The sequence below is a fragment of the Chenopodium album genome, chromosome 14, assembly GCF_948465745.1.
Source record: "Chenopodium album chromosome 14, dcCheAlbu1.1, whole genome shotgun sequence".
Classification (NCBI taxonomy): Eukaryota; Viridiplantae; Streptophyta; class Magnoliopsida; order Caryophyllales; family Amaranthaceae; genus Chenopodium; species Chenopodium album.
Window position 1 is genome coordinate 13,239,746 of NC_137847.1, and position 15,837 is coordinate 13,255,582.

A 15,837-nucleotide genomic window follows, 5' to 3' on the forward strand; every position below is an offset into this window, starting at 1 on the left:
AATTAATTTATAAATTAAAAAAAAATAGAAAACCACCACCCCACCACTAGTCACCCACCCTTTCCCCCTCCCGTGGCAGCAAACCCTACCCTCGGCGATCCACCTCCCTCGTCCCTCCCTAAACCATGGCAGCAACCCCTTTCTTCTTCTTCTTCTTCTTCTTCTTTAATCTCTCTTTTTTTCTCTCTCATCAACCTTCAATGCCTTTAACAATGGCGACTATTTCCACAAACCCTTCATTCTCCCCTTTCCCAACCCTTTAATTTCTTTCAACCCTTAAACCCCAATCTTCCAATTACGCACCACCTCAACCACGAAAACACCACCATCTTTGTTATCAAGAGCCTCAAAACTTTTAGAATAGTCAAAGGTAAGAACAGACCTCGAGAAGAGAGAAGATAAGTGCGTAAGAACACCCGGGCGGTTTTCTACATCTTTTGCAGCAGCGATCGACGGAGATCGAAGACATGGAATTGGGTTATGCGGTGACGATTATGGTAATTGGGGGCTGCTCCAGGGTTTAGGGAGGGGGAGGGCTGCAACGGGGGAAAGGGGAAAGGGAGGGGGATCGGCCGGCGGTGGAGTTGGTCGCCAGGGGTGGGGGTTGCTACAAGGGGAGGGGAAAGGGTGGCTAATTGGTGGTAGGGTGGTGGTTTTCTATTTTAATTTTCAATATATAAAATAATTTAACTATTAAATAGTTAAGTAAGAGTTATAGAGTAATTAGAAGAAATCAGATGTTAATTATGTGGATTAGTGCTACTAGCTTGTTTTAAACAAAAAAAAAAAAAAAATTCGAGTTTTCTTTTACGATAAAGCTTTTAAAAGGTTTTTTTGTTCGCAAAATGATGCATTTAAAATGTTTTTTTTAACAAATTTGCCTTTGTGAAGGGCCTATGATGTGTTTCACTGTTTGACTGAGATATTTATGTCATACTATATAAAACTGAGATATTTATGTCATACTATATAAACTACTTTCGACTCTTTAAACTTAGCAGCTTAGCTCTACTTTAACACCAAAACCCTAATAATTCTGCAATTTTATTCAGAGCCCCTAAAACCCTTTTCAAATCACTAAAACCAATTATAATGGGGCATAACAAGAACTTCAAAATACACTCAACTTCAACCAACAATGGCAATTTTGAAAACCCAGATAGCATGAATGTTGATGGATTAGCCATTGATGAAGCTGGAGCAAGTTCTAATCTTCCCAATGAGAGGACTAGTGCTGATTATTACTTTGATTCTTACTCCCACTTTGGTATACATTTTCTTCCTTTCTTCTTTTTTAATTATTAAATTTCAAATTTTTTGTTCATTATTTTTTCTCTGTGTTCTTGGTTATGAGTTTAATTTGATTTTCTATTGTTTTTTGTTGGTGGGTTTTGGCGGTTTGTGTTGATTAATTATGATTTGAGTGTTGTCAAATTAGGGTTTTGATGGGTTTTTTTTTGGTTTAATTTTTGATGGGGTTTCTGCATATGTGTTGATGGGAAGTGGAATGTATTGAATATATGATATGTTAAAATGAAAACTGAAACCATTGACATATTTATGTAAAACTTAAAGTATTCAAATAGCGAGTATACGGTCGAAAATTTTAATATTTCCACCATAGTTTAAGCTGGAAATTAAATTTGAAATGCATTATATTGTGACTGTTTTATGTTCAAATATGTATACTTAGCTTTATATATAGAAGGTCTGCTTGTTATTGTTCTTGGACTCTTGGTGTTATTTTGACATTAGTTTGAGATACCTCTGACAAGATTAGATTAAAAAAGATAAAATTTTAAAATATCTAATTTCGAGTTGTCTCGTATGAGGCCGAAGTATTCTGTTCTCTTGGTTTTACTTATTAATTGTTACTGCATTTTAGCATCTTGCATTGTATATATTCATTCATATATCAGCATCTTTATATGATATGACGTTATCTTTTTTACTTAACATATTCCTCTGATTTTTTTTTTCTGTGCAGGAATTCACGAAGTAAGTCCGATCCATTACAATGCCAAGTCCTTGTTTACCAGCAGTATTTTTTATTCATTCAAATAATTTTAATATACTTGTATAGTTGTATATGCTATCTGGCTGGATCCCAATGCTTATACAGAAATTGCATCAATATGCTGAAATTTTGAAGAAGCACCATTGCATGCTTCTTTTATCTTGCTTGAACAGATTTTGATGTGCCTATGTTATCTAATGGGTTTTGAATGTTTTTAAATAACTTTTTTTTTTTCCTTACAGGAAATGCTAAAGGATGTGGTGAGGACCAAGACATATCAAAATGTTATTTACAAAAATGACTTTCTTATTAAAGACAAAGTGGTTCTTGACGTGGGAGCCGGCACTGGTATCTTGTCTCTTTTTTGTGCCAAAGCTGGGGCTAAGCATGTCTATGCGGTATGTTGACCCTTCTCATCTCTGTCTCTTTGTTTAAAAAACTACTAGTGGCTGTTTACTAGTTAATTAGATAGATCAAGGTATAGGGTAATGCTGAAAAAAAACTTGCAGTTTATCATTTTATTTATCTAATTTACTGGAAAAAAAACATATGCTACAAAGACGAATCAGTAATACCCAATGCCTTTATAGTGCTTTCTATTTCGATCATTAGCTGATTAGATGCAAGTTTTTTCAACAAAAATCTTAGAATTTTTGCTCTCCATTTCAGGTAGAGTGCTCTGACATGGCTGACATGGCAAAGGAGATTGTCGAAACAAATGGATACTCTAATGGTGATGTTACTACTGCAGCACTTGTGTTTTGTTATTTTTACCTACTTTTATTTATACTACATATTTACATAATGCATGCTAACTTGTTTTAATTTTACAGTCATCACTGTTCTCAAAGGGAAAATTGAAGAAATTGAACTTCCTGTAAAAGTGGATATTATCGTGTCAGAGTGGATGGGCTACTTTCTATTGTATGAAAACATGTTGAATACTGTTCTCTATGCACGTGATAAGTGGCTGGTAGGTGATTCTATAGTTATTGTTAACTTCCCTGATCCTTTGCTGTCTGCATTTGATTGCTTTTATTTAACATGTAATTGTGCAGAAGTTTAGTGGATTGAACAATGCATTTTTCTCTTCTTTTATTCCCAAGCTTGGTTTGGGTTTGGTTGAATAGCACTAGAGCAAGCCCCCAAGATATTACAATTTTTCCCCAAGATAAACACCATTTGTTTATCCTGGAGATTAACTTGTATTTTCTGAATACCACTACTATTGTTTAGTGTTGCCACTAATTATTACCATAAGTAATAAGATTTATCAGGTTAAATAGTACTCTGTATATTAAATTAAGTGTCTTGGAGAGTTGGCTTAAATGTCATGGTTTTGCTGATCATTATGGATTAGAATTTGACCATGCAATATGAATGGAATTGAAGCCACTGATTTAAAAATGTAGTCAGAAAATGATTTTAGGAGTGCAGATGGGTTAAAATCTGAAGCCATTATAATAATTGAAATCTAGAATCTTTTAATTGCTATCTATCAGAGGATAGATATTTCCATCCGTATAATTTTCAGCACACACCAGTCTTGTTCTCCTACCTAACCATTTCTGTCATGAGAAAGCCCATGAATATCTTTGAATTGTGTTCAAACTATGTTTTATTGAGATTGTCTAAGTGGATGCTTTCCTTTCATGTGGTATATCAATGAGAAACTTGTGTAGCATTTTAATTCTCATGGCATTCGACACAATGCATGGTCAATGTTCATTTCAAAAATTATCAATTCTCAGCTCCTTCCATGAGGGTTTCCTTGGTGGTGTTGTATGATATCAGACTAACTTGAATGTGGATTTACTGTTGGAATTCTCTAGTTGAATGTTTTGATCAATTCTTGCTGTTCTATGGATTATTCACAGCATGTTCCATGTTTGTAGGTTGACAATGGCATCGTCTTCCCAGACAAAGCCTCACTCTATTTGACAGCCATTGAGGATGCAGAGTACAAAGAGGACAAGATTGAGTGTAAGCATCTGCTCTGCTTTGCTAGTTTATTTCCCAGGCATGTTCATATTGGTTACTTGAATTATAGTTTGTGCTATAGTAGCTGAAATAGCTCTGCTTGAAAATTTCTCTATAAGTTGATGCTTGTTTTTATTTTATGTTTATGCATTTCTTATTCTAACTAGTACAAATGATGCCTTCAGTTTGGAATGATGTTTATGGTTTTGATATGAGCTGTATAAGAAAGCAAGCCATGCTTGAGCCACTAGTTGATACAGTTGACCAAAATCAAATTGTCACAAATAGCCATCTGCTCAAGGTCTGTTCACTTTCTTTTCTCCCGGAGATTCTGTTTTGACTGAATTTTTCTTTATTAACTGCATTTTCTTAGGTCTTGAGATAGAGACTCATAACTATATTTCTTTACTGAATTGCTGCATGTATTTTTGCAGACAATGGACATATCTAAGATGACACCTGGTGATGCTTCCTTCACTGCTCCGTTTAAACTTGTGGCACAGCGTAATGACTACATCCATGCTCTTGTAGCTTATTTTGATGTGTCATTTACAAGGTGTCATAAATTAATGGGCTTTTCAACAGGTTAGTTTGCTTTATCAGAGCTTAATCACACATGTTTCTTTCAGACTGCATTGTTGAATTTAGAATCATTGATCTAAAGTTTGTACCCCTATGATATTTGAATGTTGGGTTAGTGTTAATTTTTATAAAACCATGTTTTTAGGACCAAGATCACGAAATACTCACTGGAAGCAGACAGTTTTGTACCTTGAGGAAAAGATTACAATATGTGAAGGGGAATCTATTGTCGGAAATATGTCTGTTTCCCAGAACAAGAAGAATCCTCGTGACATTGATATAATGCTCGAGTATTCATTCAATGGCAAAAATTGTGCTGTCACAAATACACAGTGTTACAAGATGCGATAGTGGGAATGAATAGTCTTTATTGTGAAGGTTTGAAAGAAATTCCTATCGACGATCCTGAGACCTCAATAAGACTTCCATATTTCTCTTTAAAGCTAGAGAAAATTGGCTGATTTTATTGAGAGGTATGCATATGTGTGGAGAAGAGCTGAAGGCTGCGACATGGCGTGCATTGCTCTTTTTCCTATTAAGCTGAAGTTTGAATTTTAGCTGTTGAAAAAACAAAAAATTGTCATGTTGTAATATTAGATAACTATCTAAAATTTTGGTAATTTGATGTATTCTTTGATAATGAATGCCTTCAATCTTTTCATTTTGCAACAATCATTGAAGGCATTAGCTCAACAGTTACACCTACTTGTTCAACGCTATACTTAGATTCTGCTCTTCTAAAAGGAACATCAGTTCTAACAATTCCGTCCCCGTCTATTAAAACGACCGGAAAGGTTTCAAAAAAAGTAGGCATACGTCGTACAAAGAGTTCGCGTTCGTCTTTATCTCGAAAAACGGGGTGTCCTAACCATCCAACCGCTATTCCATCGCCGTTGTCCATTGATCCCGCTCTAAATAATCCTCCTTTCGCTGGATTATTGCCAATGTAATCATAAAAAGCCAATTTCTCGGGAATTTTCGACCAAGCTTCTGATAAACTTTGATTTTCGGCTAGCCCAGCACTTACCCGTCGGTATATTTCTTGCTGAAAGTATCCCTGATCCCATTGATAACGAGTGGGTCCAAATAATTCGATCGGGGTAGTTGCTGAACCATACCACATAGTTCCTGCAACAACAAAAGCCGCAAAAAGACAGCAGCGATACTACTAGAAAGAACGGTTTCAATATTGCCCATACGTAATCCTTTGTATAGGCGTTGAGGCGGACGGACGCTAAGATGGAATAGGCCGGCTAATATCCCTAATGTGCCTGCTGCAATATGATGAGAGGCTATTCCTCCTGGAACAAAAGGGTCAAAACCTTCCACGCCCCATACGGGACTTACAGGTTGTACTTTTCCAGTTAGTCCATAAGGATCAGATACCCATATTCCAGGCCCGTACAAGCCTGTTACATGAAATGCACCAAAACCAAAACAAGCGACCCCGGAAAGAAATAAATGAATTCCAAAAATCTTAGGCAAATCCAAAGAAGGTTTTCCTGTACGTTCATCAGAAAATATTTCTAGATCCCAATACACCCAATGCCAAATAGCTGCTAAAAAGCATAAGCCAGAAAACATAATATGCGCTCCGGCCACACCTTCGTAACTCCAAATGCCAGGGTCCGTTATAGTCCCCCCTGTAATACTCCAACCGCCCCACGAATTGGTTATTCCTAAACGAGTCATGAAAGGTATAACGAACATACCCTGTCTCCACATTGGATCAAGAACGGGGTCAGAGGGATCAAAAACTGCTAATTCATATAGAGCCATCGAACCGGCCCAACCAACAACCAGAGCTGTATGCATGATATGAACAGAAATCAACCGACCGGGATCATTCAATACGACGGTATGAACACGATACCAAGGCAAACCCATAGAAATACCCCTTTATAAAAAATGACACTATGTAACTTTATTGCATTTAAAAAGACTATGACTATGCAATGGATCCCTTTTGTTCAATAGATTATCTCGGAACAAGGGTTAATGTTTGTTCTATTCTGTTTGTAATAATGGATCAATTCAGTTTGTAGGAACAAAGAGAAACAAATCTATTCTATACCCGATAAGTAGCAATACGCAATGGGGAGTTGATACCACCGTCAATGAGTAAATGCTTTCATACTTCTTTAGTATTGGAAGGCTATATTGATAAGAATTTTCCTTTATTTATTCCGTCTTCTTAAACGAAACCTTTCTAGTCTATGCAGAAAATCGAATAAAGATTGATATTATAAAGACAATAACCCTAAATTATTACGTTTCCACATTAAAGTGAAATAGAGTACTTAATTTTTTTCTTTCATTTAATGCCTATTGGTGTTCCAAAAGTTCCCTTTCGAAGTCCTGGAGAGGAAGATGCAGCTTGGGTTGACGTATAGTGCGGCTTGTCAGATATCTTGGGTCATATGGGATTTCCCCGTTCTCTCTCCCGATTGAGATATCCTCCCTTTCACCCAAGAAAGATTGATTGAATCATCCAAAATTTGGAGCGTGAAATGGAATTAGATCTATTTTAGTTTTCGGAGGATTCAAATTAATATTATCAATTAATAAAATTTATGGTTGGCTCGGGTGGACCAAAAAAATCAAGTATCTAGGCTCCGTTTATAAAAACCCAATCCCAATTGGAAATATATTGAAGATTACTGCTATATAGTTTATTTACTTTAACTCTTAATCGTTTCAATTTGAAATTGAAACTCGAAAAAGAGTGATATCAAGCAATCGAATAAAGTAATGATTGAATATTGAAATTGATGCAAGAAAAGATATGAAATAAAAAAAACAAACAAGTGGTATTGGAAACATTTGCCCTATATGTGCAAATCAAAATCGGACAGATCTTTACCCGGAGTAGAGCATAAACCTAAAAAATTGAAAGAGACCCATTCAAGAACAAGAAAATGACATCGTGGTTTGAATTGGATCTCGATGATATGATACATCAATGAAAAGTAAGTTCGATAATTTTAGTAAATTGTATTTTAATTATAGAAATCTTTTTCTATTATTCTACCGGCAATTAGGTAATTTCGGGAAAGGAGCAAAAAGTAATCTTTCTTGAAAAATATAAAAGGAGCCCCTTAATTATTCATTATAAGTTGGCAAACCTCGATGAAAAATCAAAAAAGATATAGAATCTACACACTGATTTTTTTCACAATTTTGTTTGAACCGTATGCATCAAAAGGTGCCTGTACGGTTCCTAAGGGATATAATTTTACCCTAATCAACCGACTTTATCGAGAAAGATTACTTTTTTTAGGTCAAGAAGTTGATAGCGAGATCTCGAATCAACTTATTGGTCTTATGGTATATCTCAGTATTGAGGATGATACCAAAGATTTGTATTTGTTTATAAATTCTCCTGGTGGGTGGGTAATACCCGGAGTAGCTATTTATGATACCATGCAATTTGTTCGACCAGATGTACATACAATATGCATGGGGTTAGCTGCTTCAATGGGATCCTTTATCCTGGTCGGAGGAGAAATTACCAAACATTTAGCATTCCCTCACGCTTGGCGCCAATGGGTTTTTTATTTGAGAAAAAAAGACTATGCCTTCACTGTATGAAATATATTAAGTAATAATAGCATGGCACTTTGAATTCGATATGAGAAATTTTTTTTCTATTTTCTTTTCAAAACATTCGATTGGGTATCGAAAGAGTAGTATGAGATGAAAAGTATTCCTGATTTTTTTTATATCAGGAGTCCGTTGTAGCGTCACAAACTTTTTTTATGAAAAAAACTCTATTTATGTTTGAAAGAGTACAAAAAAATTCTTCCTTATTTTTCGGATGAAAAAGAAACTTTGGGATTGCTGAACTACAAACGAAATAAATATCAAGCAACGGAGCCATCATAGTATTTTTGAACTCCTACGAAAAGAAGGGTGGTAATTGGATAATTTACTGATCTGGATCTGATCGATTCGATATTTTCTCCTTTTTCAACAGAAAATAAAACAAGTAAATTCCATTGTAGAGCCGTATGCAATGTGAAAAAGATGCACGTACGGTTGTTCAATTCTATATTTTTCGTGTTATTCCGTATTTTTGCTCTTGGCCTCATTGTGTTGTGTGAGATAGAAGAACTCTTTTTATGGTATATCATCAGGGTAATGATTTATCAACCCGCGAGCTCTTTTTATGAGGCTCAAACGGGAGAATTTCTCCTGGAAGCGGAAGATCTTTTGAAATTGCGCGAAACCCTCACAAGGGTTTATGGACAAAGAACGGGGAAACCCTTATGGATTATATCCGAAGATATGGAAAGGGATGATTTTATGTCAGCAACAGAAGCCCAAGCCCATGGAATTATTGATCTTGTCACGGTCGAATAAAATGAATAAAAAAAGAAAACATTTTAAATTTTATCTTGTTACTGGGTTTACCATTCTGGGTTTAATATTCTATTAACTAGAAATACTTTCGGTTAGGATTGATTTAAACCAGCCCATTATGTATACGATTCAGCATGCCAACTATTAAACGACTTATTAGAAACACAAGACAGCCAATCAGAAATGTAACGAAATCCCCCGCGCTTCGGGGATGCCCTCATCGCCGTGGAACATGTACTAGGGTGTATGTGTGACTCGTTCCGATTATGAGCTGGAACAAAAACAAAAGAAAGCATTTTTCCAGTATCAATGATCAGTACTGGTGAATATAATAGTATAAAACTCCTGTCACTATCTAAAACGAATAAAATGAAAAAGATCTATTCATCTATTGGGTATGAAATTTATGGTTTCTGTCAGTCTAAATCGGATTTAAGATACGAAAATGAAAATTTCCCATTGGTAGCGAACGTTATCCATTTAGCGGGGAATCCTTGTTTAAGAGCGAAAAATTCCTGCTCCCATTTTTACAAGAACGGACTAACAGGGTCAGCTATCCAGCTAACTTTCAAAATTAAATACCGTTACTGTATAGGTGGATCTCATTGTGAAAGACCTATTACTGGATAATTCATGGGTAGAGCCAAAATGTTTGAACTGTACAAGTTATTAATAAGATTCTGGAAATGAAGTAGAAGGAAAGGGCTCCGGTGTATAGAAAGGACCTCACCGTTTAAAAATGAACCATAGAAACGAAGGAACCCACTATTTCTTTAATCATCTATATTTAACTTGAATTTACATTTTTTTAGTTACTTTTGTTTGATACATTAATACAATTTTTCTTTTTTTTTTTTGTCTTGTTTTAAGGTGAAATGTCAAAAAAAAAAAAAAAAAAAAAAAAAAAAAATAGTGGTTGGGAAGGTTATAGTAGCAAAAGCCATTGGAATTTTTATTTTATACATTGGAAAAATCCGTTTTGTTATTGATAGACCAGGAGAAAAAAGAATAACTCAAAGAAAGAAAATTAATAAGTTATTCATCAAAGTTACATTTATTCAATGACTAGAGTTAAACGAGGATATATAGCTCGAAGACGCAGAAACAAAATTCGTCTTTTTGGATCAAGCTTTCGAGGGGCTCATTCAAGACTTACTCGAACTATTGCTCAACAGAAAATAAGAGCTTTGGTTTCGTCTCATCGGGATAGAGATAGGAAAAAGAGAGATTTTCGCCATTTGTGGATCACTCGGATAAATGCAGCAATTCGCGAAAGGGGGGTATACTATAATTATATTAAATTTATAAATGATCTGTACAACAGGCAGTTGCTTCTTAATCGTAAAATACTTGCACAAATAGCTATATTCAATCCAAATTGTATTTCTATTATTCACAATGAGATCATAAAAAAAGAAAATTGCAAAAAATACCTCGAAATGATTTAAATGAAGTTCCCCGGAGTTTATTCTCCGGGAGTATTAAAGTAGGAATTAGTCTGATAAAGTACGATAAATAAATAAAAATCAACAAATCCATTCAAAAAAAATTCCCAATTTTTATATTATCTTACGACGTGACAATCAAATTTCGATTTTTTAGAATAAAACCCCAATCTGTGCTTGAGTTCAGATTCAAATTTTGATTCAATCCCATTATCAATTAAATAAGGAATAAGTCTATTTTTTTTATTTATTTTTGGTTCTAAAACTTGCAGTTCTAGTAGTCGACTCGGTTCTTTCAAACTGTTTTTCATTATTAAGAAAAGGTAACAAAGATAAAATACGAGCTTGTTTTATAGCACTAGTAATTAATCGTTGTTGTTTCAAGGTCAATCTATTCACCCGCCTAGATAAAATTTTTCCTTGTTCACTAATAAATCGACTAATTAAACTCATGTTTCTATAATCAATTCGATCCCTCGATTGAATCGGGGGCAAACGCCTACGAAAAGATCGCTTGGATTTTATAAGGGGTCACTTAGATTTATCCATAGTTTGTTTAGTTTATTACTTATACCAAAAATCCTATCCTATTTCTTAATTCGGATTTTTTTTAGGTCCAGCCAAAATAGGATTTTCTTTGTTTATTTCTATTTTATATATTATATATAATAATTATGAAATATTGAATATGAAAATATATTTTCTAGTAAAAAAAGAGTAAATAATATATATATTTCTTATATAATGAAAATTAAAATTGTTTTGTCTCCTTACTTGAAAGGATAATAAACAGACGTTCAGTTTGATCTATTTCTTTATCTCTCCATGAATTGTATGTTTAGAACAATAGGGACATAATTTTCGCAATTCCAACCGACTAGGCGTATTGTGGCGATTCTTTTGGGTAATATATCTGGAAACGCCCCTTGATCCCTTATTAACACTCTTTCGAACACAACCAGTACATTCCAAAATAACCTTTACTCGGACATCTTTACCCTTAGCCATGAACCCCCTTTTGATATTTAATTCAAGCAACTTTTCTATTTTTCTTGAAGAAGGGAAAAAATAGAAAAGTTGCTAAAATAGAAGTTGCTAACTAGAAATACAATTCGCAATTCGAAAGATTTTGTGGAAATCAATAGAGTAATAATAGTTAAGTAAAGAACTACTCCGTAATCAAATTCAAAAGGGTTTCTAACTAGATATCTCTCTAATCATAGTATTTCATTTAAATATCGTGTAGAAAACTCTTAACTTAACCTGAACCTAAGTTTTGGGAAGGTTGAATCCACTTTTCTTTTTTACTGAACTAACCCTCTTTTTTTAGAATAAATAAAAAGGGTAGGGATTATTCATAGGGAGTTGATTCTATCTCGAATCTTCGCTAAACCCTTTCCGTATTAATAACTAGAATGAAAAAAGGGAAATGTCAACGCATCTGGAAAAAAACGATTGATTTCTATTAATATACCGGCTAAAGACCCAAACCATAAAGTACTTAGGACCGGTGCCACAGAAAGGTATGTTTTGAAATCTCGCATTGAAAATCCTCCTTTTTAATTTCTTTAATTGAAAAAATAAAGTAATACATATTGGATCTATGATCAGATGTATATATATGATAGTTAAAGAATACTTGTCTTTGTACACAAAATGCCTAAGCTAAGTCAAATGAAAATTTCCAATAATAGAATTTAATTATAAAGAGATTTTTTTAAGAAAAAGAATAGCATGTCCCTTATCTACTGAACTGAGCATTCCTACAGTATATTATACCTTAGTATGAGAAGAGGCCGAAAAGAAGAGGAAATAGCCGAGCAAAAAAATTTCTGTATTTTCTTTTTATGGAAAAAAAGAATGTGGAAAACAAGGCAAGGATTCTTTACAATTACACCATAAAAACGAATTGAATTGAAAGGGATGTAGCGCAGCTTGGTAGCGCGTTTGTTTTGGGTACAAAATGTCACGGGTTCAAATCCTGTCATCCCTACCTAAGTACTTTTACTCTGAGAAGTAAGGAGGAATTAATTGAAATTTTGATAAAATCGAAGATACGTAATCTCTTTTTTTTTTTATGATACTCTATATGGTAGATAATCTATGCATACAGGATGTAGATATAGTTTGGAGTTACAAAAAAAACCATTCTTGCCAATCTTTCTTATCTATTGTGATAAGAAAGCGCTCTTAGTTCAGTTCGGTAGAACGTGGGTCTCCAAAACCCGATGTCGTAGGTTCAAATCCTACAGAGCGTGATTCCATTGTTGTTAATTCAAGTTGAATTATAGAAATAGAAAATACTTAGACTAAACTAAATGAACAGTAATCTAATCGAAAATTGACCTCCTATTGATTTGAGAAAGGAGGAGGTCAATCAAAAAAAGATTTGTTAATTAATCAAAGATCCAACTGATCACCTCGTCTGTATTGTAAATATGCCTTCACAAATAATCCAGCCAAAGTAATAGGAATTAGACCTAAGACGATTCCAAATAGAAAAACTTCAATCATTTCAATTCGTTTGAAAAAAAAAGGTAATATATATCCCTAAATATGAATCTGAATTCCCCACGAATCTCAATAACCAAAAACTATCAATTGTCGCAGTAAAGAACTCTAAAATAGACGGAATCCTACAGTACAGAAAGATTTCATGAGTTGTTTATTCAATTAGTTTTAAATAAGTCGTATCTTGCTTAGACCTATAAATAAAGCAGAGGTTATAGTTAATGCCGCTAGTAAAAAACCGAAATAACTAGTTAGAGTAGACATGAAGGGGCTAAAAAAAAGATGTTCTTTTTATACATATATGTTTCTAAAGTATTTACCTAAGTTTCCATTTGGAAAGCGAATAAGAAAAAAAGCAATTCAAAGGATCAAAGAATAAGTTCAATCGAAATTTTTTGATTCATCAACTATTACATTTCTTTTTTACATTATAAATGCCACTAACAAAAAAAAAAGGAAGGGCCGTAGAAAAAGAAAGAAATGACTCATTATCTGTGACATTTACACATCTCGTCATTTTGAATCAACGGATTTTTTTGGAAACCCTTGAGTAAACTAATCGAATATTAAACAAATAATAACTATGCCATGAAATTTTTTTCAAAAAAGTTATTTATTTGAATCGCTATAGAATATAAAAAAATGAAAAAAAAAATCGATTTATTTTGTCCAACTCGATTCTAAGACTTAGACTTGCTACTATCTTTGCCTTTATAGGTTCCACGTTTAATATTATTTATTATAAATAGAAACCCGCATTCTTGCAGTTAGGTAAAAAAAAAACCTTTGGATTTAATGCAACAATGGATGTATTACAAAAATGCATTAATTGAAATCAATTAATGAATCTTTTTTTTTCGACAATTAAACAATCCCTAAAAATATTAAAGTACGGAATTCCCCAAACCTCTTCTATTTCTATATCTATAACCGCTTCTTCTTCTAGAATTTTTCACGAATTATTAGATCGAAACCAACTTGTCAGATTTCCACTTTCCTCGACCTTCAGTTTCGAGTCTGAAGCCAATACAATGATAGAGAGAAACTGTATACTAGTTCTATTTGAAAAAAATTTCTATAGAAAAAAAAAATGGTGCCTAGTTCCTCCACGTAGACAAAAAAAAATAAAGTCACGTGTACTTCAGTTCAATATTAATTAAAATTTCCTTGCTATGTCCGAAGAAGGATAGCTATACTGATTCGGTATACTCTAAAGACACCTTTGGTACTCTATTGGTAATCCTATAGGTTTTTTACGTTTTTACGTAGAGTAAAAAGTAAATTTCCATTTACTGATTTCATCTTTTATGGATTTGCCTTTGACTGTACAAGAATATGTGGAGCTCAGTATGTCTAGAAGCACAGGAGAACGTTCTTTTGCTGATATTATTACAAGTATTCGATACTGGGTTATTCATAGTATTACTATACCATCCCTATTCATTACGGGTTGGTTATTCGTCAGCACGGGTTTAGCTTACGATGTGTTTGGAAGCCCTCGACCAAACGAATATTTCACAGAGAGCCGACAAGGAATTCCATTAATAACCGGCCGTTTTGACTCTTTGGGGAAACTTGATGAATTTAGTAGATCCTTTTAGGAGGCCCAATGACCATAGATCGAACCTATCCAATTTTTACAGTGCGATGGCTGGCTGTTCACGGACTGGCTGTACCTATCGTTTCTTTTTTGGGGTCAATATCCGCAATGCAGTTCATCCAGCGATAAACAAAACCGAATCCGAATTATAGAGCTACGACACAATCAAACCCGAACGAACAAAATGTTGAATTGAATCGTACCAGTCTTTATTGGGGTTTATTACTCATTTTTGTACTTGCTGTTTTATTTTCTAATTATTTTTTCAATTAAATAAAGAGAAGGAAAGAAATATATAGAATATAGAATTCGAATAGAGTAGGAATTCTTTTATCCTATTCGGAAGGACCTCATTTCATAATTATCCATGACTGTTTATGTCTCTAGCACGACCACTTGATGAAATGTGGAGGGAAGTGGGGTAAATGGCCGATACTACTGGACGAATTCCTCTTTGAATAATAGGTACTGTAGCTGGTATTCTTGTGATCGGTTTACTAGGTATTTTCTTTTATGGTTCATATTTTGGATTAGGCTCATCGCTGTAGTAAGTAGTAATTTGATTAATCGAGGTATAGACATGAAAGTATAAGAACTCAACGGGACCTTCCTTCCCCCTCGAATTAGACAAACAAAGAAGGGGGAGGTCCCATTTAATTCTTTTTTTAATTATCATAATTTTTTATTCGAATTTTTTCCTATAAATGAAAAACGGACCCCTTTTTCGATGTTTTTGAAAAGTGTATTTGGTTATTCAGAACATATATTCCTCGATCATACTTATTGGTCCTTCCTAAATTGTTGAGTTAAAAGAAAGAGAAAGAAGCAATCAATTGATTTATTGAATGACCAAATAGAAGCTCTATTTTTCTAGATTAAATAGAATGCAAGAAGTTCCATTTGTTCAAGAAATTGACCTCTCTCTTTTTTCAGTTTGTCCGCTCCTTATACATGTAATACTAAGAAAAAAAGAATCAATCTAAAACGAAAAAAGGGTGAAACCTAGAAAAAATAAAAATTCCGACCAAGTCTTTGACACAGGGAATCAAGACTCGTTACTATTTCGACACACGACAAGTATGTGTAAAAGTCCTTGTCGTGTGTCTAAGACCAGGAAGGCAGATAAATCCTCCTAGAATCATTTGGTCCCCTCATTATTCTTTTCGTTATATTCCCCTTTTAGTCTAGTATCGAGTCAAATTTCGATTGGAAAAAAGTAAAAAAGTTTTCTTCACAATCCAATATATTATTATAACTCAAAATCTTGCTCGTAGATGTAGAAGAAAAGTAGAAACAAACAAAAAAGAACCTTCTCGTAATTTTTTATTTATTTATTGATC

General features: G+C 33.9%; 1 protein-coding gene and 2 non-coding genes across 4 annotated transcripts; all 3 read left to right on the forward strand.

The window, feature by feature from the left end:
• The first annotated feature begins 984 nt into the window (after positions 1 to 984).
• Positions 985 to 5,251, forward strand: LOC145580076 (protein arginine N-methyltransferase 1.1-like). 2 transcript variants are annotated; one of them, XM_081637407.1, is made up of 9 exons: positions 985 to 1,267; positions 1,988 to 1,998; positions 2,260 to 2,415; positions 2,687 to 2,750; positions 2,851 to 2,990; positions 3,913 to 4,000; positions 4,183 to 4,298; positions 4,432 to 4,582; positions 4,725 to 5,251. In XM_081637407.1, the coding sequence occupies exons 1-9, from the start codon at positions 1,093 to 1,095 to the stop codon at positions 4,928 to 4,930; spliced, it is 1,107 nt and encodes a 368-aa protein (XP_081493533.1). In that variant the 5' UTR covers positions 985 to 1,092; the 3' UTR covers positions 4,931 to 5,251. The 2 variants fall into 2 exon arrangements, with proteins under 2 accessions (XP_081493533.1, XP_081493534.1); XM_081637408.1 differs by lacking the exon at positions 1,988 to 1,998 and having other exon boundaries at positions 1,039 to 1,267.
• Positions 5,252 to 12,305: 7,054 nt separating this feature from the next.
• On the forward strand, positions 12,306 to 12,379 carry TRNAP-UGG (transfer RNA proline (anticodon UGG)). The gene has a single exon. It is a non-coding gene; the product is annotated as a tRNA-Pro (tRNA).
• Positions 12,380 to 12,570: 191 nt separating this feature from the next.
• Positions 12,571 to 12,644, forward strand: TRNAW-CCA (transfer RNA tryptophan (anticodon CCA)). Its single transcript has one exon. It is a non-coding gene; the product is annotated as a tRNA-Trp (tRNA).
• Positions 12,645 to 15,837: the final 3,193 nt, after the last annotated feature.

Excerpts from the sequence above, each read along its gene's own strand:
- LOC145580076 (XM_081637407.1), top strand. The coding sequence starts at position 1,093 with ATGGGGCATAACAAGAACTTCAAAATACACTCAACTTCAACCAACAAT. Across the intron at positions 2,416-2,686 it reads GGGCTAAGCATGTCTATGCG|GTAGAGTGCTCTGACATGGC; the intron begins GTATGTTGACCC and ends TCTCCATTTCAG. Across the intron at positions 4,001-4,182 it reads CAAAGAGGACAAGATTGAGT|TTTGGAATGATGTTTATGGT; the intron begins GTAAGCATCTGC and ends TGATGCCTTCAG.